The sequence below is a fragment of the Phalangium opilio genome, unplaced genomic scaffold (assembly GCF_054372755.1).
Source record: "Phalangium opilio isolate 3A_F unplaced genomic scaffold, DU_Popi_V2 ptg000070l_1, whole genome shotgun sequence".
Taxonomy (NCBI): Eukaryota; Metazoa; Arthropoda; class Arachnida; order Opiliones; family Phalangiidae; genus Phalangium; species Phalangium opilio.
In genome coordinates this window covers 13,547,332-13,572,796 of record NW_028324182.1, presented here as the reverse complement: position 1 = coordinate 13,572,796, position 25,465 = coordinate 13,547,332, and the positions used below count along the sequence as shown (strand labels likewise).

Sequence of the window (25,465 nt, the reverse complement as noted above, 5' to 3'; positions counted from 1 at the left end):
TACTAGAAATTTAAAGAAATCTTACAAAATAATTCTGAATATTTTTTTTTTCAAATATTCTGATATTACCAGTTTGGAAATATCAAATCGGGTTGCCAAATACATTTGCTAACCTCAGTGGGAATTGAAATTATATCAAATCCACAATGTTTCGCTTTAAGAAGCGGATCTTTCCAAAATTCGAATATCATCATTTGCAAACCAAACTCCTTTAATGATAAGAGTGAAAAATCCACAAACAAATTCTACATCTAAAATTATACGTTGTACCATTCTTTCTTCGCTGATATCAAAAATATCAGTGATGAGGAGTTTGTAATAAATCTTTTTCATTCGATCGTCTCCTTCTAATTAATTTATTATTAATTAAGGCATGTTTTGTTTGTGAACAATACAAGTAAACAATATAGTTCAATTAAAAAGAATTGGGTGAAAAAGTCCCAAATAAATTTTAACAAGGTGCTAACTAACTATGGTGCGTATAGTGTCATTACTTAAAGTTAAAGTGTAGTTGATATTTTCAACGCAAACTTTCGGTTTCAATTTGTACCAGTCATATTCGTCACAGCAAGCGGACAATCTAATAAGGCAAAGTCGCAACTGTTTACTCTAGTATAAAACTTCACTTATCTTTTAACAATGATGTATACCAACCGAAATTGAAAAATAAATAGCATGGCGAAGAACATTAGAAGAAAACTGTTGTGGAGCTCCATACTTATAAGAGTTAGAAGTATTTTGAATAACCAACGCGTAAACAGACACGAAAAGTGCACAGAATATTTTTAGGCTTCCTCTGAAAAACTAGGCTAAAAGAAGGAATCGACCAGTCCTTAAACGAGAAACTCTTATTTCGTTTCCGACACAGTCAAAATATTTCTGTAGTGTACGGATTTTACGGAATTCATTGGCTAAGAACTTCCATCACGCACAAATAATGCATTAGGCGCCTTCAGATTGGCACCATCGGCCATCCATAACAAGTAACAGCACTTCTCAATTTAGGTCTCACGAAAGTCTCCCTTTTCAACACTATTTTTCTATTCGAAAAAATTCAGGGTCAATAATAACCAGGCTAACTAAAACCATAAGGAAATCTTAGTCTGTATAAGTTTGGGTCGAAAGAATTACGAGTGACATTTCCGGAAACAGAAACCATAACCTATTGTAATCTTCCGTAACCCGACTCGACTAAGAATGGAAATCACAGTTGAAGTTTGGGATATATACGTTTAAATTACTTTAGATCAGTAGACTCTTTAATTTTATCTTGAATGGGTAATGTAGGTACTATCATAAGAAAATAATATATAGCTCCCTATATATTATTTTCTTATGATACTATAGAAGCCTGCGGCAGACCAATACTTATGTATCGTCGGATAAGGCCGAAACTTCAACATTCAATCATTATTTTGAGGGTTGAATTCTACAACGAACACTTGCCCCGCATTAAGTAGAAAAGTTCATTAAAGCGTATAAAAACAACCCTAATTTAAATTCAGATTTAATGAATTCAGCGTCACGTCAAATTCAAATTACAACTCTTTGGCAGAATTTTAGTTATTTATCAACTTGCACGAAACTTAAGTTTATAAGAGTTTCTATTGGTCAAATGACAAATCTTGTATTTAATATTTACAAAGAACGTGTACCTTATATGTACCATAAATTACAAGAAAGACCAGTGCTAACTAACTAGAGAAAATCAAGTCCTTGAAGATTAGTGTACCATAAACGTCATAGAAATAAAACCACGCGTTACGTGGATTTTTTACGACAATTACAACACAATGACGGTTAAATGTTTAACCTAATTCTACATTTTTGTTGAGCCAATTTTTCAATGTTAAGCCTAAGGCCTAACAACAATCCATTTCAATATAGTTAGGTCATTTTGGTATAAGCCGCTTTGGTTGACAAATTCAGAAAATATGACCAATATATTGATGAAAAAATAAACATGGCCAATGGGAAAACTATCCTGGAGAGGCGATCCAACGAATAATCTCTCTTAGTGACAATGATAGGTCCGTCTTTTTTGCCATCAATAACTGGTATCGCGTTATTAATGACGCTACGCGGACGACATTGCTTCAAATGTTCATCTATCTGAATTTTCTTCACGCTCCTAAGAGAGATGGTCTTGTTTGACTCACTAGTTTTAAGCCAACTAGCAGTTTCCCCCTGAAACATATTCAGACGAACCTTAACGCCAATAATAAACATTCTCTTAGGCATAATTAAGTTGATTACCATTCTTTCGTTTCTCCTGAAAGAGGTTTGAACCATTGTGAACTCAATTAAGGACGAGAAGACCATAATCAAACAACCGAACAACCAAATATCAATAGCGGTCATGTAGGACAGCGAAGGAAGGCTGGATCTAGCGTGGACGACTTGGGTGGCTATTGTTACTGCGCAAGTACTCAGTGTTGGCAAGTTTTAGAGTTAGACAAGGCTTAAAACTTACAAAGCGCAGTGACACCCAAAGTTACCCTACCAGGGACAGCGTTGGCATCAAGCCAGAAGCTGACCCACGATAAACAAACAACCAAGAAGGATGGAACGTAGGTGTTAACTAACGAAGCGGTTATGGGTCGATAGAACTCGAACAATACTTTCAAAATAGTGGTGTTACCTTCGATAAAGTATCAATGAATATAATTTATAATATTGAGGGTTATGTATGATCAATCCCTACCGGATGAGTATTCAAAGGTTTCCTTAAGAACGCTAATATGTTTTAACGAAAATTGCAAGGGTTTAATAGTTCCATAGATTCTCAAATTCTTTCCCACAATATCTTTCGACTCCTCTTGCCAAGCGAGATGCGCTTCTTTGTCCCTACTTCCCACTTAAAATAAAACTGACGATGTAATAATTGTTTACGTTCTGAAAAAAGGTGACTTTAGCGTCTTACGAAATCCAATATCTAGAGTACAAAACTGAGTATCCATGGGATAAATGTTAAAGACCATGTCGCAAACTAGTAATATTTTGTATCTACAAAAAACAAAATCTGATGGAAAAAAAATCACCTATTCTTTGCGTTATGAAAAATATAATTAGTCACTATCTCGATACCTGCTGTATTCGTAAACGTAACCACTTTTCAATAGTTTTAAAACTCTATTTGGTAACGTTACGTCGTACAACGTCGCTTCCTTCAAGATAAATTGACAAATTATTATAAGGCGATATTTGATAATGGCGTTTAAATTTGACGTACTTTAGCGTTAGGAAATATTAAATCCGGATGCCAAATACAGTCTGATATATAATCAGGTACTACGCTAGTCCGTGTCAAATTAACGTTGTGCAATTCTAACATGGGTTCTTTCCAGAAAGATCTCAAAAATATTTGAATTCCAAATTCCTACACAAAAATCTAATAATTTATCACGAAAAAAAAGACACCATAATAACCGCTTCATACCATACGAGACTCTTCTATGTCAAAAATGGCACACAAAGAGATTCCGGTGTAAACGGAAATCGGATCTAAGAATCTCGTGAAGTCAATTTAATACGAATGCAAAGTTAATTTTAACTATAGTTCAATACCATCATTTGGTCTAGAAAAATTATCGTCTTTTACACAAGACTTGGGTTTATGCGCTCTCCAGTTTATCTGTTCTCCTTGTGCCAAATGCCTATGAAATTAAACCTAACTTAACGCGATTCGTGCGTTAACATTTTAGAAACATTATCTCTTACCAAATAAGTAGATTCAATATCAAAAACCAACAGAAACTGTACATTTTATTACTTTTTTAAATTAAACACGAAACTGTAAGCAAACACGACTAGAAACTTAGTCCAAAAAGGGATCTAAACGGGTTGCAACGTTGTAGCGGAATGTTCTCATGGTTCTAAATGCTGTTAAGTTACGAACCTTAGCTGTAACACTCGAAGCATTGATTTAGTTACGGAAAGCGTAAGCAATCATTCAAATAACAAGAATCGTTAAAACGTTTCTCACAGGCGCCAGCCAATATAATGGAGTATTAAAGAAAAAGTCGCACACAAAAACTAAATTACATGACTTAACGCAGACCGGCTTGGTCACAGATCTACCATGCGTGTAATTTTTTCGAGAGCAAAAAGTAAAAACACATAGTTTATTAATTACTACGTTCTATATTCTGAACACCCATAAATAATAAGTTATTTCGGAGAACATTGATGAAGAAGAGATCGATCGCAAAATAACACGAGTCACATATTAGCACCACCACATTCGCCCAAGTAATACCACCAATAACAGACCACGAACATAATTAGCGTTAAGGGAAAAAGAATTCTGGACCATTTATCCAAAAGATTATCATCCTCTTCAAGGTGATGTGTATTTATTTCCGGAAAAACGGTTTGATTGTGTAAAATCCTTTTATGTTTTCCTCCCTCCTTTCTATTCTTAACTACAGCCGCGCACGAAGCACAAATCACGTGACGAGAGGGTAAAACATGAGAGTCGTGAATGGAATTCGGAATCGATTTCACTTTCTACTCGAGAAAGATTCGACCTTAATGGGTTAAGGTTTCAGGTATTGGAACTAGATTTTATATACCTTCATTCTGGTGGCTTTCCTGGTGTAAGATTGCGCCATTGTGAACTCTAATAGCGACATGAAAACCATTAGGAGGCAACCGAAGAGCCAGATATCCATCGCAGTCATATAATCAACTGGAGGTATTAGGCTTCGGGCGTGGACTATTTCCGTGGCTAAGGTCACTAATAATTGTACCGTTGTAAAACAATGAAACAATTTAAGTCGAATAAAGAAAACTTACAAAGGGCGGTGACACCTAAGGTGACTCTACCGGGAACGGCAGTCACATCAATCCAAAAACTAACCATTGATAAGCAAACGACCAGAAATGATGGACTGTAAACGTGACCGGGGTGAAGGGGAGGCGTATTTTACTAAATGATACCCAAGATAATGATTAAATGTCTCTTACATGTATGTGTTAACAATGGATGCTGTTAAGTGTCGTATGAAAGTGAAATGAACTTGCAAAATGGTTTGATTACCTGCGAAATACCATAACAACAATGCGGGACATAGATAAATTCATGTCTATTTACCATACCACTAACAGCCTCGTGAAAATGAGTCTGAACTCTCGGTTCGAGCATGGAAAATTTCAAAGGTTCGGCTCCAGATTGTAAATTAACAGTTGAAAACTTTTTCATGAAGTTCGGACTATTATCGGAACCTAATGTACCCATCCATTTCAAATCAGCTTCTCTAGAACGACTAGAAACTGAAAACTTTCAACCATAAGAATATGGGCGTATAACCAACCATCTTTTTGTTAATCATTACTATTACATAAAGATATGTTGAGAAAACATCTCTGAGTGTCCATTGGATATTTCAGGAAGTCCATTTGACAGTTAACTGTTAAATGATACCTGCTGTATCGGTAAAGATAGCCGCCAGGTATGACTTTTATAACAGTTTGAGGAATAGTGACAGTGTACAGCCGAGCGCTCTTGCAATTAGGAAATATTATGTCAGGCTTCCAGACACATTCGGCGATGTACAGTGGTACAGCCTGAACCTCCTTTATTTCAATATTATCTAATTTGAGTAGTGGGTCTTTCCAAGCTTCCAAAATGAAACACTGTATCCCAAATTCCTAGCATTTCAGGAATTGCCTTAATTTAACCGTGCATTTATTGATAGTGAAGCAGTCAAAACTCACCATCCTAGCCTCACTTATTTCGTACAAATCAGTTATAGCAAGGCGTACGAAGATTTCAAACGGTTTATTACCGTCTACAAAAGAATTGTTAAGATGTATGTACTTAATGTTATTGCAATAAAACAAATACCTTCGACAGGTAGAGTGTAGTTTTTATGATAAACACACATTTCCGGTTCAAGATTTGACCAGTCTATGACTCCCACCGATCTTAAAATGGGTGTTGTATTCAATACACCAAGAGTGTAATTTGCATTACGAACTCACCTATTCCATAACCCTAAAAACAACAGAATCAGAAGCATCTTCATTCACAACTACTGAACATACGAATGATTCTGGTACAAGAGAACTAACGAGCGTCGCGCGGTAAAGAACATAAACAATGCATGACATTGTTCACACACTCGTGTGAAAATTGGTTTTGAAGATTAGGGTTTAGTTTGGATCGAAGCTCGCATTAAGACCTTATTCATATGAAAGTGTAGAAATATATCTTCCCAATAGCTTCTGTCATAGAAAAATATTTTCAAAAACAAGCAAGGTTCTCCGATGTCGCGTGATGAACAGTCTTTCCTACAACCTTTACGTTCCTCCCAGTAGGTTAATGATGTGATAAAGAGATAATTTAATCATATAGTACAGAGACACTATTGTATTTGTTTTGTACAATAATATTGCGGTCAATATAGCGGATATCGGAAAGACCCATATTCGAAAGAAGTATTGTATAAACATAAGGATATAAATACACACTGCATGTACTCGATGTTAACAAAAATAGTCAATTCAATCACTTTAAGTATATACCCCGAAACTTGTTGCTATAAGGTATAAATGAAAGTGCTAATAAAAAGCGCTTTGAGCTAAATAATCCTCCTTTTTCATGTACATGAATTAAAAGCAGTTCAACGACTTTTCAAAACTGGTACTTTATAACTCTTAGCTCTTTCCTCATCTTCATTTCTGATGTGATTGAAAATTCATTTCACTTCCAAATCTTTACCTGATAGAGTGAATATAACTTCTATCCCAAAATAATCGTTAAATAAACTGTTTCTTTTTTATGAAGTTTACTAGTATGTACACTAAAATATTTGGTCTTACTCTGGCCTTCGTATTTCGCTTAATCTCAGCTGATGCTAAACCGAACATTATTATGATTGTAGTGGACGATTTGGTGAGTAAATTAACTTATTTCTTAAATTAATCAGACGAGGAAAAAGCATCTTGAGGTATGTTACGTTTTAAAGTTAATTTTGTGGTATTATTTTAAGGGCTGGAATGATGTAAGTTTCCATGGTTCACCCGAAATTCCCACCCCTAACTTGGACGCCATGGCTAGCAATGGAATGGTTTTGGATCAGTACTATGTGCAACCTTTATGTACGCCTTCGAGAGCCGCTTTGATGACGGGCTACTACCCAATTCATACGGGTTTGTGACCGCAGTTTCAAGTCTCTTATTTCTATTCATACACCATTATAAAATATCATAGGTACTCAGACACTGGTCATCATCGGACGCACTCCTTTGGGAGTTCCCCTCAAATTTAAAATGATGCCAGAGTACTTGAAAGGCTTGGGATATGTCACGCGTGGAATAGGCAAAGTATTGTTAAAATTAAGTCAAATATGTTCAACAATAATATATAATAATTGAATTTATAGTGGCATCTGGGAAGTTATAAGAAAGAGTATCTTCCAACATCAAGGGGTTTCGAATCATTTTACGGTAATTGGCTTGCCGAAGCTGGTTATTTCGACCATACCTATCTAGAAGTAAGTCTTTCATAATTTCTAAATCAAATTTCATGTCTTTAACCATGTTTTCCCCAAATTATTTAAGGCGCCATACTGGGGTATCGACTTGCATGATGACTTGGAACCAGTTACCAACGAAACTGGTCACTACGCGACAGACCTTTTCACGAGTAAAGCTGTGGACACCATAAGGAGTCATGACACATCGAAGGTACATGTACTTAGGATAAGGAATGCCTTTATGTAAGTAGGGCTGTTGAAACCATGGCTAATTTCAAAATAATGTTCCAATAATCTATTACCCAGCCCTTATTCATGTACTTGGCTCATCGGGCAGTACATTTTGGGAACAGTTACGCCCCTTTGGAAGCTCCTGATAAGTACATCAATAGATTCCCCCATATTCCCGATTACAATCGAAGGCTTATGGCTGGTGAGTTAGTTTATATTAAAGTAAGGCTTAATGTGGGTGGGTTTTGAATGCTTGAACCTACGCAGCACTGGTTTCCAGTTTGGACGATTCTATTGGCGACATTTTTGAAGCTTTACAAGAAGCCGGCATGTTGAACAACACAATCATAGCCCTAACTACAGACAATGGTGCTCAGTCACAAGGATACTGCGCCCAAAGTGGTTGCGGACCCGAACTGGAAAGCGCTTCGTCCAATTTCCCGCTAAGAGGGTCAAAATTTGACCTTTGGGAAGGGGGAGTACGAGGCGTAGGGCTTCTATGGAGTTCTTCCGTTTCTAATAATAATCCAGAAGGAAGCGCTCGTCGCCAACTAATGCATATCAGCGATTGGCTCCCAACGTTATACCACGCTGCTGGTAAGTTACTGGGCTTACGTAATCTATAATTGTCTATTTGTACTTGTAGGTTTTAAATAATTCTAGGTGGTAAGGTGTCCGATCTTGGGGACGTAGACGGAATTGACCTGTGGGAAGCTTTAGTTCACGATAAGCCTTCACCAAGACAGGAAGTCCTGCTCAATATCGACCCAATATTCAATATAAGAGGAATCATAAACGGAACCATGAAACTAATAGCGGGAGACCTTGACTCTGGAATATCATACTTCACAAATCGATGGTAAGTTTACTACTCCAGTGTTTAGCTACATTGATTTATACATTACGGAACTTTTATATGAACTCAACAGGCTGGGTGTATCGGGTCGGAACCATTTGACCAGTCATTTGGGACCCAAACTACCCTTATTAGCAAATAAATCAAAAACCGCTAAGGCCATCAGGGCGTCTGGAAGGGCGTTTCATTCCTTAACGTCAGAATTTTACAAGACTTTCAACGTGTCCTGCGGAAGCGTGCCGCTGGCCGACATGGATGATATCATGTTATTCGATATTGGCAACGACCCGTGCGAATACCGTAATATTGCCAAGGAAAATGACAAAGTACGTTATTACAACAAGCAAAGAATGCGTTTAGAAGCATTGGACATGTTTTTACATCTCTTTTCTAATTCATAGATTGTCAAAGAGCTAGAGGAAAAACTGGATCACTATTCCGAAACCGCAGTACCTCCGTTTCAATTTAATCCCGATGAAAAATGTGATCCAGATAATTACGGGTTTTTATGGACAAATTGGGGTGACGAAAACCCTATAGTTCGAAATATTACTAATTATTTCGATCTATAGTGTTTAACTGAAATGGTGTTAAAGTTCTGGTACATTATTTACTTGGAATTTTATTAATAATTTACGTTAATTAAAAAGAAATTATAATCGTCAAAGTTATATGAATAATAAATTAACGTTTAGTTTTCTTAACTTAAACCATTAAAATTAATTCAAACTCCACTTTGAAAATGAAGTGCGTGTCAAAAGTAGTTAAAACATTAAAAGGGGTATAAAGGGGAAGAACGAGCGTAATTTTTGACTTGAGAGTCGAAATTTTCATATAGAATGCTAAATGAGGCCTACCCAGTACCCTATTCAAATAACAAATAGTGCCAACTTTGCGTCGTGAAAAGTAAATAAAGGTATTTTAATAAACTCCCTTGGGACTGTACGGTGTGTTTTTCACAAGAGCAGTGCATGGAATTCTATTATCCTTGGGTCGAAAATGACGCCATGTAATTCATAAACTAAAACTATAGCCCACTCGATCACGCGCTCAACGACGCAAGCGTAGATCGAGTGGGCTACACCAAAACCAACATAACTTTAAGAGCATGCTGACATCTATGAATTTCGTTAAGTTAGTAAGTATTTATAAATAATTGATTAATTAAATGTAGTAATGGTTGATAGTAGCATTAGTTACCCTTTGATAAATGTTTTAGTTAAAATGAACTAGAAAGTGTAATGATAGTTAACTTTGAAGATACAAAAGATGACGCCACAAGCTTTGCAACCTCTATCCGAGTTAAGCATTAAGCGATCGTTAAAATATAGGGCCCAAACATAAAGGTTTGAAACACACCACATTCAAAATATGCCGCGAAACTCGCGTCTCCATTTCAATAATTTCCCCAAGGTTGTAACCATTATTTTGACCTAGTTACCTATTGACCCAAAAGCACGGGATCGTCTACAAAATACTTATTATAAGAGCATTAAACAGATGGCGAATCCTGTAGATCTAATAGGACACTTAGGACTAAGTTTCATAAAATAATTTAAAGAAAGGTTACCCAAAACATTAGAGAAAGAGATCAGTTTATTAAAACCTCAAACTCTGTAGCATAATGGAAACTCTCCAACTTTGCCTGTATTACGCTCTATGGGAAGTTAACACGAGTGCCAGTACTATATTCACTGAACCCCGAAAGCCCGAATAAAAAAACACTAAGGATTTTTTTAACCCCAGAAGAATTGGAAAAAGAAAAAAAGTTGGAAAATGATGAAAACATTTCCGGATTGAAATGTCCGAGTCTTCCTCTATCTACCGAGAACAATTTCCGTTTAGGAACGACCAACACGAACTTCTAAGAAAAGTGTTAGAAGCTACCGTCCATGTCTTTCCAAAATGACCAAAGTTTGGCCCCCGAAAATATATTTTTTTTTCTTCCAAAAAACCTCTGGAGTAATAGGATTTTGGGAAAGCGCCAGGGGAACTGGAAGGAATAAACGCAAAGAAAAAGTTTGACAAACTTTGGATTCCAACTTTATACACGACAATATCGCAAGGCGATTATTGGTCGCAGTCAACACCAAAAAAAACCATTGGTTTGGGGCCATACTTCAAACTTTTTCGGGCAAAGCCAAGTTCAAAGGTCAGACTAATGAACGAAGGTGAATGAGTAAGGTCTAGCAAGACTGCCTTGAAATCGGCAGTTAAGTTAATAAAATCTAGAGACATTAAGGTTTTAAATTATCCACTCTTAAACACCAGTTCTAATTGATGGGTGAAAATATAAAAGTAACTATACTATGTAGATAAGTTGACTTCAGTTGGGAAGTACCAACCAAAGATCAAGATAACTATAGGTCTAGCTTTTGAAAAATAGTTTTAAAATTCTCGTGTAAAGAAGTCCGCCATTGCGAAATGTAAATGCTTTGTGGATTTAATAGATCAAATTGTCTTGTACTAAATGGTACTGGTCTAACTCAACCACAGCTCAAGATAATGTTTCAAAAAATAAAAATATTATGTAGATCCACTAAGATTATTACAAGTGACGTAGTATAAAGCATTGCTATGTAACAAATTCCAGACAGTATCCACAAAAAAATATTTGATAACCTATAGGTTTCGATGAATTAGACGTAGGCCTACATACATCTACCTAAATGTTAATAATTTTAATCAAGACATTGAAATAAAACAATTTCTCATCCTTCTTAACGCGCATAAATTTACAGTTTATTAGCATCAACTGGAACGCGTATAACTCGATTGCCAATGAGAACATCGTGTGACTTCTCAACCCCAGAGAGACCACGCGTTTACCACCCCAAAAGTCGAATGAGGCGAATACACATGGTCAAGGCAAGGCCTATTGATAATACGATGATTAAATAAGTACTCACGGCTTTCCGGTTAACAATCAATATTCCAGTTTGGTTTCCAGTTGTCAATGGTACCATCTTCAACTCGACTACTTCTAACCGCGAAATAATTATCCGACTAAATTAAGCAAGGTGAAATGCGGGAGCAGATTTAAACGTCAACCCGTACGCTGGTGACCTTACCGACCGAATGAGTTCTGGGAAATTTTAATTGTAATACCACGTGGTATTAAAACAAAAGATGGTCTTCCAAAGTCTATGATTTTAGACCAAATTACCAAGACAAGACCTAAATTTTTCCAGCGCAACTGCTCTTATCGCTCATCAAGGTGTGTGGAAAATTAGGTGAAAAAAGGTCACGTGGTCTCCCTTCCCACAAAATGTCTATTTCTAAAAAAGATGAGTAAAGAAAAGGAGTTTTTTTGCAACACGTGTACAGTGAGCATTAGGGTAATTTATTTCATTTTCTCCGCCAGCTTTCTGACGTCATTTTTGGCCTATTTTTCGCTACTCCGTCTATAGATACTCTATTTAAGACAATGCTTTGAAATTTCGAGTGACTACAAAATAGACATCCATACAACGTCCCACCCCCCTTCATTTTAAATTAACCTTCCTAATTTAAGAAGAAAAAAAATGACCTATAAAATTTGAAATTAACTGAATTTAGCTGACAACGATTATAGAGTCTCGAATTACGATGTTCTATTCAATTTCTTTAATATTTCACCGATCTTTTAAGCAGCGTAAGCCTAGAATTAAGTAATTGGCCAAACAAAAAAAAATATCCCTTATTAGCAAATATATGAGGAGCCGATTTGAAAATTAAACTTTGATTCCAGTTGAACTTTAAACGAATATTTATTTACATATTCATTCACCGAGATTTAATATTATATCATTCTGAGTCCCGAGAAACTAAACACCTGTACAATATTTTTTTTTTATCTTTTACTTTAATTAGTATTTAGTCATTTCTTTTAATAGTAATCGATAATCGAGATCGACTTTGTCATATAAGAGTTTTAGACGTTTGAAAAGATCCCCTTTCACGTTAATTGCCTAATAAAAACTATTTATTTAATACTGTCTCAGCCATATAGATTCTATACCTCATTTCTCTTCCACAATTAGACTTATTTACCGGTATTTTCTCAGTATAATTTAATTGCGTAAAATTAAACGTTCCCGCGTTTGAATTATACAAATTACACTTTGATTTCAGTTCGCTAATTAGCCTCTAAGACACTTCGATAATAAGGGACAAATTTTAACGAGCTTCAAATTGAGACCAACTATAGATTTGATCCCCTTTTTTGGACGCGCTTCTAGAGTCTCGTTCAAATTTGAGAAACAGTTATCTAAATGAGACCTCGCTTATTGTACAATCGCGACAGAGTAAATAACCATGGCCCTAAAAATTAAATATTACAATTAATATTATAATTATAATTATGATATCACAACTATAGCGTTTAAATTTAATTCCCCATTATTTTTCTATATTCTTTCATTAATATATTTAATCAGGGGTCGTCGAAGTAACAAAAATAGTCACATTATACTAAACTGGGAAAAAGTATCGAAATTTGCGAGAAATAAATTTTATAAAACCGCAAAATTAGAAACCGAGAGTGGGATTTAAAAATAATAAATAACGACGAACGCCAACGTATATGTATATTTTCTATTTTAACATTAATTTTTTTTCTTTGTGTTTTGTTCTAACTTGTATAAATTATATTGTTAGAATAAAAATAACCCAATTAAATTTTAAACGCATTTCCTCTTGAAAGATTCCGCGCTGAGGTCCTGGAGTTTCTCGGGCGACCTTTTCCTGGACCCCGAAGTGTCCCTTACCAAACTGGCGGTCAAGTCTCCACCCTCTTTTAATTTGACCTTGTACGAATCGAAAGTCCTCCCATCACCCAACAGGACATCGTCCTTGCCCAAATCGCTGTCGTCTGACAACGTGTTGTCGTCGTCGGAACTGAATCCGTCTGGTAAGGGCGTTGAGGACTCGGCATCTTCCGTACTATCCTCGAGATCTAAGGATCTATCGTAGGCCGGAAGCAAAGGTGGTGGAGGTGAACCGTGTCCCAGCGCTCCACTACCGGAAGAAGACCTTTCTTTCTTGTCCCTTTTCGAGTTCACTAGTTTGGTGATGACCGATTCCACCCTTTTCGAAGAGGTTTTAGGAGAGGGGTTGCGATTATCGCGACCAGGAGAGTTTTTACTTTCAACTTTATCACTACCGCTCTCTTTGGAAGATATTTCAGTTCCCCCGTTAGATAAGTTCACCGCGGTTTCGGTGTCCCCTGCGGGACTAAGATCTTTACCATTCTTACTCTTGGCCATTCTTTCCACAAAGTCCTTGGGTACGGGGAACACTAAAGGAATTGGGATAGGTATGGGAATCATGATAGGGTAAGGAACCATCACCGTGACTGGCGGAAGTAGGGATTGCGACGCCGGTGAATTGTTGCTGTTAGTAGTCGAGGAAGGCTGTGCTACGGGCGTTGTCGAAGACCTTGAAGAATGGTGATGATGATGATGGCTCGACTTGGAAGGTTTGGTAGTCGTGTGTTCTGGGTGGTGGTGTTGGTTTTGCTTGTGAGAATGATGGTTAGAGTGTCCGTGGGTGATGTTATTGTTAGGCTGAAGGGGAGGGGGTTGTGGCGGTCTTGGCGGTATCGGAGGTGGTAAAGGAGGAGGAGCGCTAGTCGGCGTGGGTGGACTGACTGCGCGAGGTCCTCCACCGGGGAAATGAGGTAAAGGAGGAAACATTCCCGAAGGTAAGGGCAATGGAGGACCACCGTGTCTCAAACTCAAATTGTGTTGCAGCCTCAACAACGTTTCCATTTGTTGCTGAGCCAGAAAGTTAAAATGGTTCGGCAGCATGTTTGGTGGTAAGAATGGGGATCTTAAGCCATCACCCATACCAGGAAAAGGAGGCCCCAATGGTGGCGGTAAACCGGGAATTGACAAAGGCGGGTTTCCTCCCGCCATCGAGGAATGATCCTGTTTTTGCGGCCCCAGTAAGCCAAGCCCGTTGACACTAGGAGACGGACCGTTTCCTATGTGGTTATGGGAATTGGTACTGCTGACGCTTAAGGGCGTGCTGCAAGTGCTGCTGGGAGATCGGGCAGAGTGTCTGGAACGCGAGGAAGAAGAAGCCGCGGCCGTTGCCGAAGAAGGGTGAGAGTGTTGATCGCGTCTGTCTCTATGTCGGAAAGCGGACTTGAGTCGGCGACTGCGATCCTTGTCGCGGTGATGACTACGAGGTTTAGATGGGACGGGATGCGATTGGACGCGGAGAAGTTCCGGCTCCGGTCTGGGATTGGTACTAGGAACGATAACGGAAGACGGGGAAACCGACTTTCTCGACGAGGCGGACGAGACAGTCGGTAATTCCGGCGTGGGGTTGACCGACAGGTTCTCGGGGAGCGTCTCTTCGCGTTCGTCCGAACAACCGTCGTTGCTGTGACCATTGGTCGAACCTTTACACTCTCGAAGCCATAGGTCCGGCGTGATCAAATTGAGCGCCCCCGATGATCCGGTGATCTTATTGGTGGCCTCTTGCAGATGAGGGTGCATCTGCAAATGAGCTTGAGTCTCTCGACAAAAAATGTTCATTTTGTATTGATTGAGGCACTTGTCGCTACAAAATTGAAGCTGTTGGTCTCCGTCCTGTACGCGGAAGACGCCAGAGTTGAGAAAGAAATCGCAGAAAAGATACGCAAAAACAAGAGAGAGAGAAAATCAGTACAAAAACTAATAGTAAATTAAATACTCGTTTTCAAGAATTAGTTTCTAGGTAATGAAGAGGCACTATATTATTTTTTTAAAGAGACACCACGTCCTCCGTATTAGAATTAAAAACTTAATTATTATCGTCCGTATACTAATTTTAAGCGAACTTCACAAACGTTTAATTCTTATACAATGATGATAGAGCGCGAGCGAGGCAAACGAGGAATTTATTTTAATTTTATCTCGAAAAACGAGACGAAAAAAGGAAGAATGATTAAGTCGTCGTCGTGATTGTGTGATTATAGAATCATTAAGCGTGCCACTAAAGAAAGCTCACGAAGCTCCCCGGGTTAAAAACTAATAACAAGCAAGTCGTAGACTACGAGTTACTAACTATGTTAAAAACAAATATTATTTAGTTTGCTAGCAGTTTTCGAACTATATTCCGGAGGACGCGCGTACATCAGTAATTGAAATAAAAATAGGCCCCGCAAATTAAATAGAAAGAACTCAAGATGGTAATAATTATATTTTTAAAAAAAGAGATATTTGAAGAAAAGACGAACATTGCACACCTCTACCTGGAAGTCCACATAGTTGACGGTATGACGCACGTGTTTACACCAATCGCAAACTTTATTCTTTTTGAAAGACGCTCGTCGACACTGCGTAAAGCAGAGTTCGCTGCAAAATGCCTTACTTCCATTGCCTGTCTTCAGAGTAAAGAGCTTCATGCCCACCTTTTGGCACCAGGCACACACGATACAACCGGATGGCAAGCCCGAAGTATCTGCATAGAAAGACAAAAAATGGGAAAACATTCAGACAAATACTCGATATACGAATAAGTTCACGAAATTTTTGCCTTAGGATATTCGACTTTGTATTGTAAAACAACTTTTACACCCAAAGTTTAAAAGAATGCATCATACCAAGCCCTATTATCCAAGCTTTTCCAAAAAAAGAAAAACATAAACGCCGATTCAATACTAGTATTTTAATTGGACACAAACCCCTTAATAGTAATTAAGTAAAAAAAACAAGGGACGCGACCTTCATTACAATGGTACGACTCAAGTTGGGATAGGATAAAATTCCGTACTCGATAAACGATAAAACGAGATATAAAATTACAATCGCTACCTACTAAGGGTAAAAGTCTCCTAACATATAATTAAATGACAAACCCAACTAGCTCGCTATTTTCCTTAATGTCAATCTAAATGAAATTATAAAAAAAGAGAAAAATAAATGAGAATGAGACCCATCCTACCGATCGTTGGCATGCTATAACCCGCAAAAGTAATAATAGTAATGAGTAATGGTATTAACGAATCCACCCATACAGCAAGCAGTCAGACTGAGACTACAGGTAAGGCAACTTCTACGACGCGATAAAGCTCGGCGTTTAATGGGGCAGAGTGCTTGGAACGAAGGAACGGACGGACGGGGTACATACCATGCCCGATGACGATCTCTCCGCTCAGGCCCATCCCTTACAGGTATATCAGCCACGGACAATTCTAACTCGGCGTTAAAAACTAAAAGAGCTATAACCCGAAGCGTACGTTAGGACTCGGTCAGGACAGAGACTGTACGAGGGGAAAAATATGAAAAAAGTATATCTCGGTAATCGTTGACGATGGTAGAGTGGAGAAGGTCATCCTTCCTCGACGATAGCTCGCGCTCCATCCCACTAGCGAGATGACCACACCCCGTTTTACGACGATACAAAACTTGGGCTATAGAGGAATCATATACGCTTATTATTATACCACGAAAGGAGAAGGAGGAACCGAATTATTAAAGCCAGTATATGAAAAAGGGGGAGGCAGACGAGATCGCCATGAAACCGAGAGAAATATGGAGGGGAGACAGTAAAGTGTTTATTCCGTATAACCAGTCTGTAAACTCGGATCCTGTTCACATTTAAGAAACGTTAAACCATACCCTTTCAACCATTAAGACTCAGAAACATTCTGGTAAAATCACTCAGGTGTAGAGTACACTAATTAACAAATAATCCATTAATACGATGAAATGCTATGCCTTTCTGAGGTTGACACTAGAGATAGCCACAAAGTTAAGCCACTGACAAGAATATGTGATGTTTCACCAAGTAGCCAGTGTCAAACTTCATCTAAATTATTTTTCAAAAGAAGCCCTCAAACATAAACCAAGCCTTATCCTATCCAGGTGCAAGAAAGTTAGATAGGCGTATCTCATTGTCGTATATCTTCACAATTAAGCTTCTTCATTTGCCGCCGCAATCAAAGTTACCATCTCGACGAGAATTTCCCAGCCACTGAAAATTACTTTTCAGTTCCCACCGGCTACATTTCAAAATGAAACTCCAGGAGTTCAGCTACCGACAAAAGTTACGCGACAACTTAATAATTTAATAACGATTTATGCCTAATTCTACCTCAAAGGGTTCGTCAACTTCGACAACGAAGGGGGGAGAATAGAAAAATCTATCCAAATTATCAAAATTAATCTCCTCCCTCTTCCCACAAAAATTTTAAAAACAGAATCAAGCAAAAGGCCAAAAACCCATTTCATTTCAGTTCTTCCATCCAACAACTGTCGCTAGAAAATGTTCATTATAGCCCATTAAAGACGAGGCCCCTAATACCAAGAATTTAGTAAATTCATCAAGGAATACGTATACAATAGACTAATTCCCGTTCAAAGCTTCAACTGGGAATGAAGTTTGAAATCTTAAGTTATCGCAAACTCGGGTAGGATAAGATGATCACGAGATTCTTGGTACGTCTTACGTTGTTATGTCAAAGACATTGTTAAAAACATAATTTTAATCGATTCCACTCCACATTCATTAGATAATTCGATAGATTCATAACGATACAAGCTGGATATACCATAACATAAACCATAATAAGGGAACATATAATTTAAAACTAATTTAATATTACGTCTGAAATGTCTTCTCTTTTAATCCATCCTTCTCTTTCTAGCTAGTTTCCAATGGGGTCTCATCACCACCATCCCACATGCAGATAGACAGAGAGCTAGGACTACGAAGTTCACCGTGGGTGTGTGTGTGATGCGAACGGGACGAAGTGATCCCGAGAGTATGACTTTCGCGGTACACACCCATAAAGGGAAAAGGGAGGCTGGATCAAATAGGAAGACAATGAAGAAAGACTATGATCTATCGAGTTTGTTGAGAGCCAGAAAGAAGAGAGATAGGGACTAGCCGGTTATATATATATCGCTATTAAATTGATTCTATCCTCTGGCTAAGTACATTAAAGAAAAAAAGGTCTGTAGGAGGGTGAAATATATACATTTTTTTCTCTTCTCTCCGCTTTCTTCATCTTTCTCCAGGTTTAGGAGGGTATGGTTTAACTCCCTTCTAACTTCTTCTCTGCATGTGATCTAGCTATCGCTGCCCGTCTTACGCCTAAACCCCCTAATTAGAAACTACTACTAAGAAGGAGCAGAGATGCTTCTATAAATTTCTTAAGACCCTCTCCGAGCCAGGAGACATTATTACATGGAAAAAAAGGTGGAGTAGATTCCCAAATTTTACGAAATATAATCATGAAAAAATTGAGTTAAAAAATTAGAGGAGGGTATCCATGGCGGGAGAAGCGAGGACAAAGCGTACATACTTAATGAAGTGATGGTACTTGTACGACCATTTGATAAGTAAGGGGACGATCCGAAAGTCGCTGATGCCGCTCGCATTAAATAAGCGAGATTCATCCATGGATGTTGTTGATTGAGATGGTCAGAAGTTGAGAGGATGTTGGGGTTGCTTTCAATTGGACGCGAAGGCATGGTTAGTTAAAGTTCATATTTGTACTTAAGACCGTCAAAATCAGTAAACAAATGAAGGAGTTTTAATTATTTAAATATCTCTCGCACAACACTTTGCTTTGCACTCGTCTTGGGAGTGATACTGGCACTTTAAATCGTATGCATATCGATGAGCATGCAATCAGTATGCCACCCTGGTTTATGGTAAAACATTTTCTCAGATCTTCTCTATAGGTAGGTATATTTAGACGACGAGGGTCCAGGTTACCCCCAGGGTGTTAAATCTTTGTAACATACAGTAGCCAGCCCGTATATCAGTTAATATTATACAGATATCGTATAATATATGCCACGAGAGTATCTTGCAAAAAAGGGACGCTCAGGCCAGGATGGGGACGATAAAAAAAAACGGAATTTTAGATTGCGGGTAATTAAAGGCAGTCAATTTAGAAAAAGAAAAAATAGTTAAGAGACGCGAGTGAATTAAGAAGCGCGGCTACTGAATTTTCAGGCGTTTCTTCCCAGCCTCTCCCTTCGTAATAATCTTCTTCTTTTTAGGCCAGCGCATGTTATTAAAATTCAACGTGATTATTTACATGAGCATTTAATGTTGAGACCGGCGCCCGTCGTTAAAGACCTTTATTTTTTTCGCCTCCTAAATGGGCGCAATTTTCGCCATACGAATTCGTATACTATTTATGAGAGAGAATTTTCATGAAATTTCAGCGTAATTGTCACGAAAAATCTTAATATTTCCACACCTATCGTTTATGGTAAAAATTCAGCTAATTTTTATTTGGAATCTATGATAATTCTTGCCCGTTATTTTAATTTTAATTTCATATTTTCCATATTCTTTTATATACCGAATTTCAATATTGACACTCCTTGAGACTTGTTGAAGAATTTTCTCACGATAACGACGATAAAAAACCACGCTAAAGTTTTGATGTAAAAACTAATTTGTAAATTACACAACAGAAAATAGATAACGTTACCAGTGTAACGAGTTTACTTGAAATTACTGAATAAATATAGAAAGATAAACAAAGTACTTAGGCGTAAATTAAACAACCACAAACTCTATATATAAGTCACCGACTACATTCTAAACAATTACACAAACGAGTTAGACCACTTTAAGGCAGCAAAAGACCGGACGGTATAAACATTCGTAGAAATTAAATTGGAATAATAAAAACGGTCCGCATCTTTCGAATCTCGAAACGTTAGTGATCAGACTAAGAGGATGTTTTAAAAAAAACACAAAATTATTACCAGTATATAGGGGAGGGAATTGACTCCGTTTAAATACTAAAAAATAAAGAAAGAAACATACAAGGCACGCATGCAGACACACAAAAAAAAAACGAAATCTCTAATTCCGCTTTTAAAAGATCAAGATTAAATGGCACTGTAGAAAAGTATATACTTAAAGATTCGCACACGTTTTTCCAAGACACAAAGCGTGTAATTTTCCCAATTTCCAACCCCCCCCCCCTTCTCCATCCTCATCTTTATTTCTGTCCTTCGAATAAATGCTAAGCTTATTTTCTCAAACCTTTTTCATTTAAAAACACGGATGATAAAAGCAAGGTGGATGGGGGGGACAGGAGTGGAAATTGGCTAATTTCTCGGATATATACGAACGAATTATCTTTCACGAGAGCTCAATTCTCATTTCGAGAAAAATGGGAGGAGAGAGGAGGAGGTTTATCGAAAGATAGCAGCGTTTAACTCGGTTTAACTTCAAAAGGAGGAGGAGGGATAAGAAGGTTAAGAGAGATCCGATGAAGAATTATTCCAAAGAAGAAAAAAATATACAGAAAAACACGTAGACTCCGGGTACATTGGGATATTGGAGAGAGAGAGAGTGGTTTTTTTCGAGATTGCTATAAACTATATACAGAGCAGAGACACACATACATCCGTCTGGCTGTTATTTCGAATGTAAAGTCACGATTTTTCCAAAGGAAATTTTACAGAGGAGAGAAGCGCACACACTAACAGCATCACTTATATCCCCGGCCGCTATAAGATCGGACACTTGCAATAAAGTCATAAATTTGATATTTTTTCGATTAAACGTTTCTTTCTGAATTATGGTTTAAAATGATGCTAAATAAATAGTATAAATTTAAATATCATTACAATTTATTAAGTTCATAAGATATGTTCACCATAAGTTTGTTAATCTCTGGTTACAAACTGGGGCTTGTCATGAAGCGACGCCTGGTGAGGCGCTGTGAGAGGCTTAGTTCAGAGATGGACTAGCTCTCAGTAATTCTCTAGCATTACGAAGTATAGGAAGTATTATACTTATGGAACATATCTTATAAACTTATGTTAAGTTATAAGTTTTTTGGTAAGTATCCGAGCTCTTGATCCACGCGCGTGCTAGTTAAAGCAGGGCTGGATATATACCTTTATATATTTTTCTTTTGCCGATTTTTTATTTAAACGCTCAAATTTAGAGGGGGATTATAAGGGAGGGGGGTCCAAAACGAGAAACTCAGGGACTGTAATAGCTATAAATTGCTCTTCGGATCTTTATACACTGAGCTATTAGAACTAAAGGCTAGATACTATGATCTTAGGGGCAAAATTTGATATATATTAGAAACCCGTGTATTCCACTTTAATACTTCAGCGCGTTCATTTCAATGGATAAAGTATAGACATTGTGGCTCTGCTAGCTGATCTCATCCCCTCTTTAAGTAACCCTAAAAGTAGGAGGGCCCTGGAGAGGGGGGGGCATGATTTTTAAATATACTTAGCGGGAGTGCCGGGGTGCCTTGAGAATCACGACTCTGACCACGAAAAACTGCATGGAGAAAAATATTCGCCTGGAAAAACGGATAGACCTTATAAACTCTTGTTTAGATCAACGCAATTAAAGTTAAGAAGAGAACTCATGGGATTTTTAGCAGCCGCAGCGATCTTTTGAAACCATGATTTATAATATCGAATTTAATACCATCCTCCGTCCTTTTCTCTGTTCCCCAAAAATTATACTCAAATCCCGATTACAGTATTCATCATGAATTTATTTCTTTAACCGATGAATATATATAGTGGTTTTTTTCTGATAAGTTTGGGGGATATTCTTTGGGAAATCAATCATGTATCTTCTATCTCCATTTTGCCACAAGGGGCACTGTTTTCGAGTTGAGTTTGGATAAAGTATTTTACGTATGACCCCTTAAATTTAATTAAGAAACTAATTTAGACAATTATTTCTAATTTTAATTAGGGGGTCATACCTAAAACACTCAAATCAAAACTCAAAAACAGGGGCCCTTGTGGCAAAATGGAGATAGAAGTTACATTTTCGACTCAAAATTTATTTCCCATTAGAACATCCCTCTTAATTTATGCCATACTTATCAGAAACACCCTGTATACTGAAACCAATAAATACTTTGAATTACGTGACAATGTTTCGAGTTGCCAGAGATTCATTACGTTTCAAGCAGAGTTTCCTAATTAACAAGTTACCATTGTTCGCAAATATTTTCTCCTTTCAAAGATCGAAGCTAGGACCTACGAGTATCAACAAAAATAAATAGGGGAAAGTGTCGGACTCTCTCCTTCGTCTGTGACATGCATTTGGAGGGGTGAATGCAGGATCGCGAAATCTGTTCCATCCCCCTTGCCTATTCACTACGTACCTAAGATAATTTGTGATATTGCGCGTAAAGAAATAGTGCGGTTTTATTTAATGATCGTCTGCTTACATTAGCTGCCTGCTTTTGACTAAGGCTAACCGTGGCCAGTGGCCACCGCAGTTTATCGCCACAATTTCATTTGATGATGTACATGATTGTTTTAATTTAGTTTACTAATATTGATGTTATTAGTAATAGAAAAACGTTTTAGCTTATAATGACAACCCAGGGCCTAAGTCTAAACGAAATTCTGAAGGATTTTTACGATGAGTATTTTTGAATTAAATGATAATTTCAAGAACATATGCGGCATTTTTAATTTAATTTCGGCGTGCTAACGTTTTAAACAAACTTTAACCTCGTTCAAACGCGAAAAAATCACTAAAGAAAATAGAACAGAGCGCGGAGGTTGTGACTCTTCCTAGAGATACGCCTATGCCAAATTCTCCCGTTTGATGGCGTACGAGCGTTATTTTCGGGAAGAATGACATCATCAACTACAAATCTGATTGGCTGATACCATTTGAAACACCTCTCTCGCGATTGAGCGTCTCGAAATGCATGTCAAGCTAAGGCAAAGGCAGGAAAATATGGCAGTCCGACACTTTCCCCTATTTATTTTTGGTATCAATTTATAAAATACGAATTTTCCCTTTTGAAATATTGAATAAGATACATTTTTATATTCGGAGCTTCACTGAATAGTTTCATAGGTTAACATGCAGAGAGTAGAATTACACAGGCTAGGATATAGACTATGATTAAGGTCTGAGAGAGTGAGCGAGCAAAGAGCTAAACAGAACTTTAAAGAAGATGGTAAGGTTTTAACAACGGACATAGCATTGAGAACTCAGGGGTTTTTTTTTGGCGAAATGTAAATCGTTTTCGTTTATACGAATGCGGCGTGGTGTTGAATTCGTAATAGCTTAAGAACAATTTTCTTCTCCCGCCGGATCTCCAGACACGAACAACTAGGCATTTATACGTGAAAAGAAAACCCATGAACGGGTACCTCCCCTAGCTAGATTTCTTTTTTTCTACCCCTCCCATATTAACTTTGGCGCCTTTTCAGAATTTTAACTCAAGTACTTATACTATAAAGCCTAGACAAACTCAAAGTGTCTGGTAGATTTTAAACTAACGGCACTTAGAATTTTAATAAGGTAAGGTTTTAATACGAGAGATAACATTAGCTGCTGATAACCGATGCTAAGATCCGCTCGTTTCAAAGTGAAGATGGATGGAATCAACTCAGTATCACTCGAGACGGTTAATAACGTCAAAGCAGGGTTTGGACGAAATTTTTATATTGAAAATCCCTGACTTTTTCCAGCTTATCACTGATCATTTTAATTCTTTTACCAGGAGTGCCCCTTTTTCACACTTTTCCCATATTTAGCACGGTTTGACTTACCAAACTAAATCCCTGACCCCTTTTTAGGAAAAAGCTTTAAATCCCTGACTTATCTCGGACGTTTCTCCTCATTTTTCAAATCCCTTATCGACTTATCCAGGTTCAATACGAACCCTGTAAAGGTATCCCTTACTCAATACAGCCCATAGTATATTACCTCTTAGGAAACAAATTTACTGGTATAATTATATTCGATTTGTTTCACCCTCACTTTACTCGGGGGAAAAAAACATTCACATCGTGTATTATAACAAACGTTAATTTCTTTGTAACTGATCTTTTTAGGTATATCAAATCCATTAAAAATAAAAACTTCAACATCGTTTAGGGGCTCCACATTTCCTACAAATCGATATACATATAGTTTTTTAAGTCTTCATTTTTCTATATATTTCATTTGATTTAGACTTACACCGGAGGAAGGGAGTGTCGTGAGTTTATAAATGATGGCAAAATTATCCTTCGATGCGATGCCGGCTGAATTTATACTTCTGTCTCTATAAACGGTGTCTAAATTTAATTGGGGAAGAAAAATCAAAAGAAATACACTGAATCGCTACCGGTGCCGGTATTAATGATGTTTCCCATCATGCAGTAGACACGCGTGAGTGCATGCATGCATCTTTATGTTTTACCAGTCTCTTGAAATCGCTATTTATTTTAGTCCATTTTGGTAATGTAATTAGAAAAAAATTATATAGTTGCGAAATGATAAATAATTGCGAATATGTGTATGTTTGTTTTGACTCTGGTTTCACTGCGAATTTCTGCACATAAATTATGTGTAAGTGTTCCCTTGGATCGATTTTTGCACGCATCCCAAGTTTTACCATACTCCAATAATTTTTTACCGAATTCCTTCTTGTTAATTGTACAATTTGAGTCCTTTTAAATGTAGTTTAAGCAGCCTAAGTTTTACAGAAAAGTGTTCAGAGAGGTTCAAAAATTACCATGCAGGCTTAGCCTAACCATATAGTAAAACATTTCTTACTCGTTATATATTTATATGACAAAGGCCCAATTATTACATCAGTAGCCTAAATTAAAAGAGAATTTATTCTATGAAATATATCAAACTTGTTATGGTAATAAGAATTCCTCCCCAAAGAAAAAATTGAGTAAAAACGCTAAATACAGGGGCCTAACTAATTCCGAAAAAGAGATAGAAGAAAAAAACCGTTTAAAGTGACGATGAGGACCTCCCCTTTAAAGATTATTACCAAAAAATAATATCTTCAAAAATATTTGGGATAAAAAAAAATGGTATGACCTTACAGCTCTAACTTTCTTAGTTTCTTTGCCTAAGGGGCCCTTGTTACCACGCCTTCTTTTTTAAGAGTTATCACAGCTTCTAGATGATAATTTTTCTCCTTCTCCTTCTCACTTTG

At 37.4% G+C, this 25,465-nt stretch overlaps 5 protein-coding genes across 12 annotated transcripts in view; 2 read left to right on the top strand and 3 right to left on the bottom strand.

Annotated features, from left to right (window-relative positions):
• Positions 1–1,887: 1,887 nt before the first annotated feature.
• On the bottom strand, positions 1,888–2,981 carry LOC149661791 (glycine receptor subunit alpha-3-like). The gene is made up of 5 exons (XM_089843806.1): positions 2,924–2,981; positions 2,705–2,857; positions 2,474–2,641; positions 2,257–2,417; positions 1,888–2,187 (listed from the first exon to the last, which is right to left on the bottom strand). Exons 1-5 carry the CDS (start codon positions 2,979–2,981, stop codon positions 1,888–1,890), a joined length of 840 nt encoding a protein of 279 aa, XP_089699932.1.
• A 1,983-nt stretch (positions 2,982–4,964) lies between these two features.
• On the bottom strand, positions 4,965–6,109 carry LOC149661790 (gamma-aminobutyric acid receptor subunit delta-like). The gene is made up of 7 exons (XM_089843805.1): positions 6,076–6,109; positions 5,986–5,998; positions 5,849–5,928; positions 5,719–5,792; positions 5,343–5,652; positions 5,101–5,274; positions 4,965–5,041 (listed from the first exon to the last, which is right to left on the bottom strand). Exons 1-7 carry the CDS (start codon positions 6,107–6,109, stop codon positions 4,965–4,967), a joined length of 762 nt encoding a protein of 253 aa, XP_089699931.1.
• Positions 6,110–6,776: 667 nt separating this feature from the next.
• Positions 6,777–8,686, top strand: LOC149661789 (arylsulfatase B-like). Its single transcript, XM_089843882.1, has 8 exons — positions 6,777–6,898; positions 6,996–7,155; positions 7,217–7,329; positions 7,389–7,499; positions 7,567–7,692; positions 7,788–7,914; positions 7,980–8,309; positions 8,376–8,686. The coding sequence occupies exons 1-8, from the start codon at positions 6,785–6,787 to the stop codon at positions 8,573–8,575; spliced, it is 1,281 nt and encodes a 426-aa protein (XP_089700008.1). The 5' UTR covers positions 6,777–6,784; the 3' UTR covers positions 8,576–8,686.
• Positions 8,687–8,721: 35 nt separating this feature from the next.
• Positions 8,722–9,195, top strand: LOC149661788 (arylsulfatase B-like). Its single transcript, XM_089843883.1, has 2 exons — positions 8,722–8,894; positions 8,970–9,195. Exons 1-2 carry the CDS (start codon positions 8,820–8,822, stop codon positions 9,138–9,140), a joined length of 246 nt encoding a protein of 81 aa, XP_089700009.1. The 5' UTR covers positions 8,722–8,819; the 3' UTR covers positions 9,141–9,195.
• A 3,103-nt stretch (positions 9,196–12,298) lies between these two features.
• Positions 12,299–25,465, bottom strand: part of Sobp (Sine oculis-binding protein) — a 47,006-nt gene continuing 33,839 nt past the window's right edge. For 2 of the 8 annotated variants that reach the window (XM_089843301.1, XM_089843302.1), the window contains exons 3-4: positions 15,776–15,999; positions 12,299–15,146 (exon numbers count right to left, since the gene is read on the bottom strand). In XM_089843301.1, the coding sequence (XP_089699427.1) occupies positions 13,230–15,146; positions 15,776–15,999 (2,141 nt within the window). In that variant the 3' untranslated portion in view covers positions 12,299–13,229. Of the gene's footprint in view, positions 15,147–15,775; positions 16,000–16,482; positions 16,632–16,668; positions 18,795–18,847; positions 20,485–25,465 lie in introns of those variants that run through there. The other 6 variants (XM_089843307.1, XM_089843305.1, XM_089843306.1 and 3 more) reach the window with 6 other exon arrangements.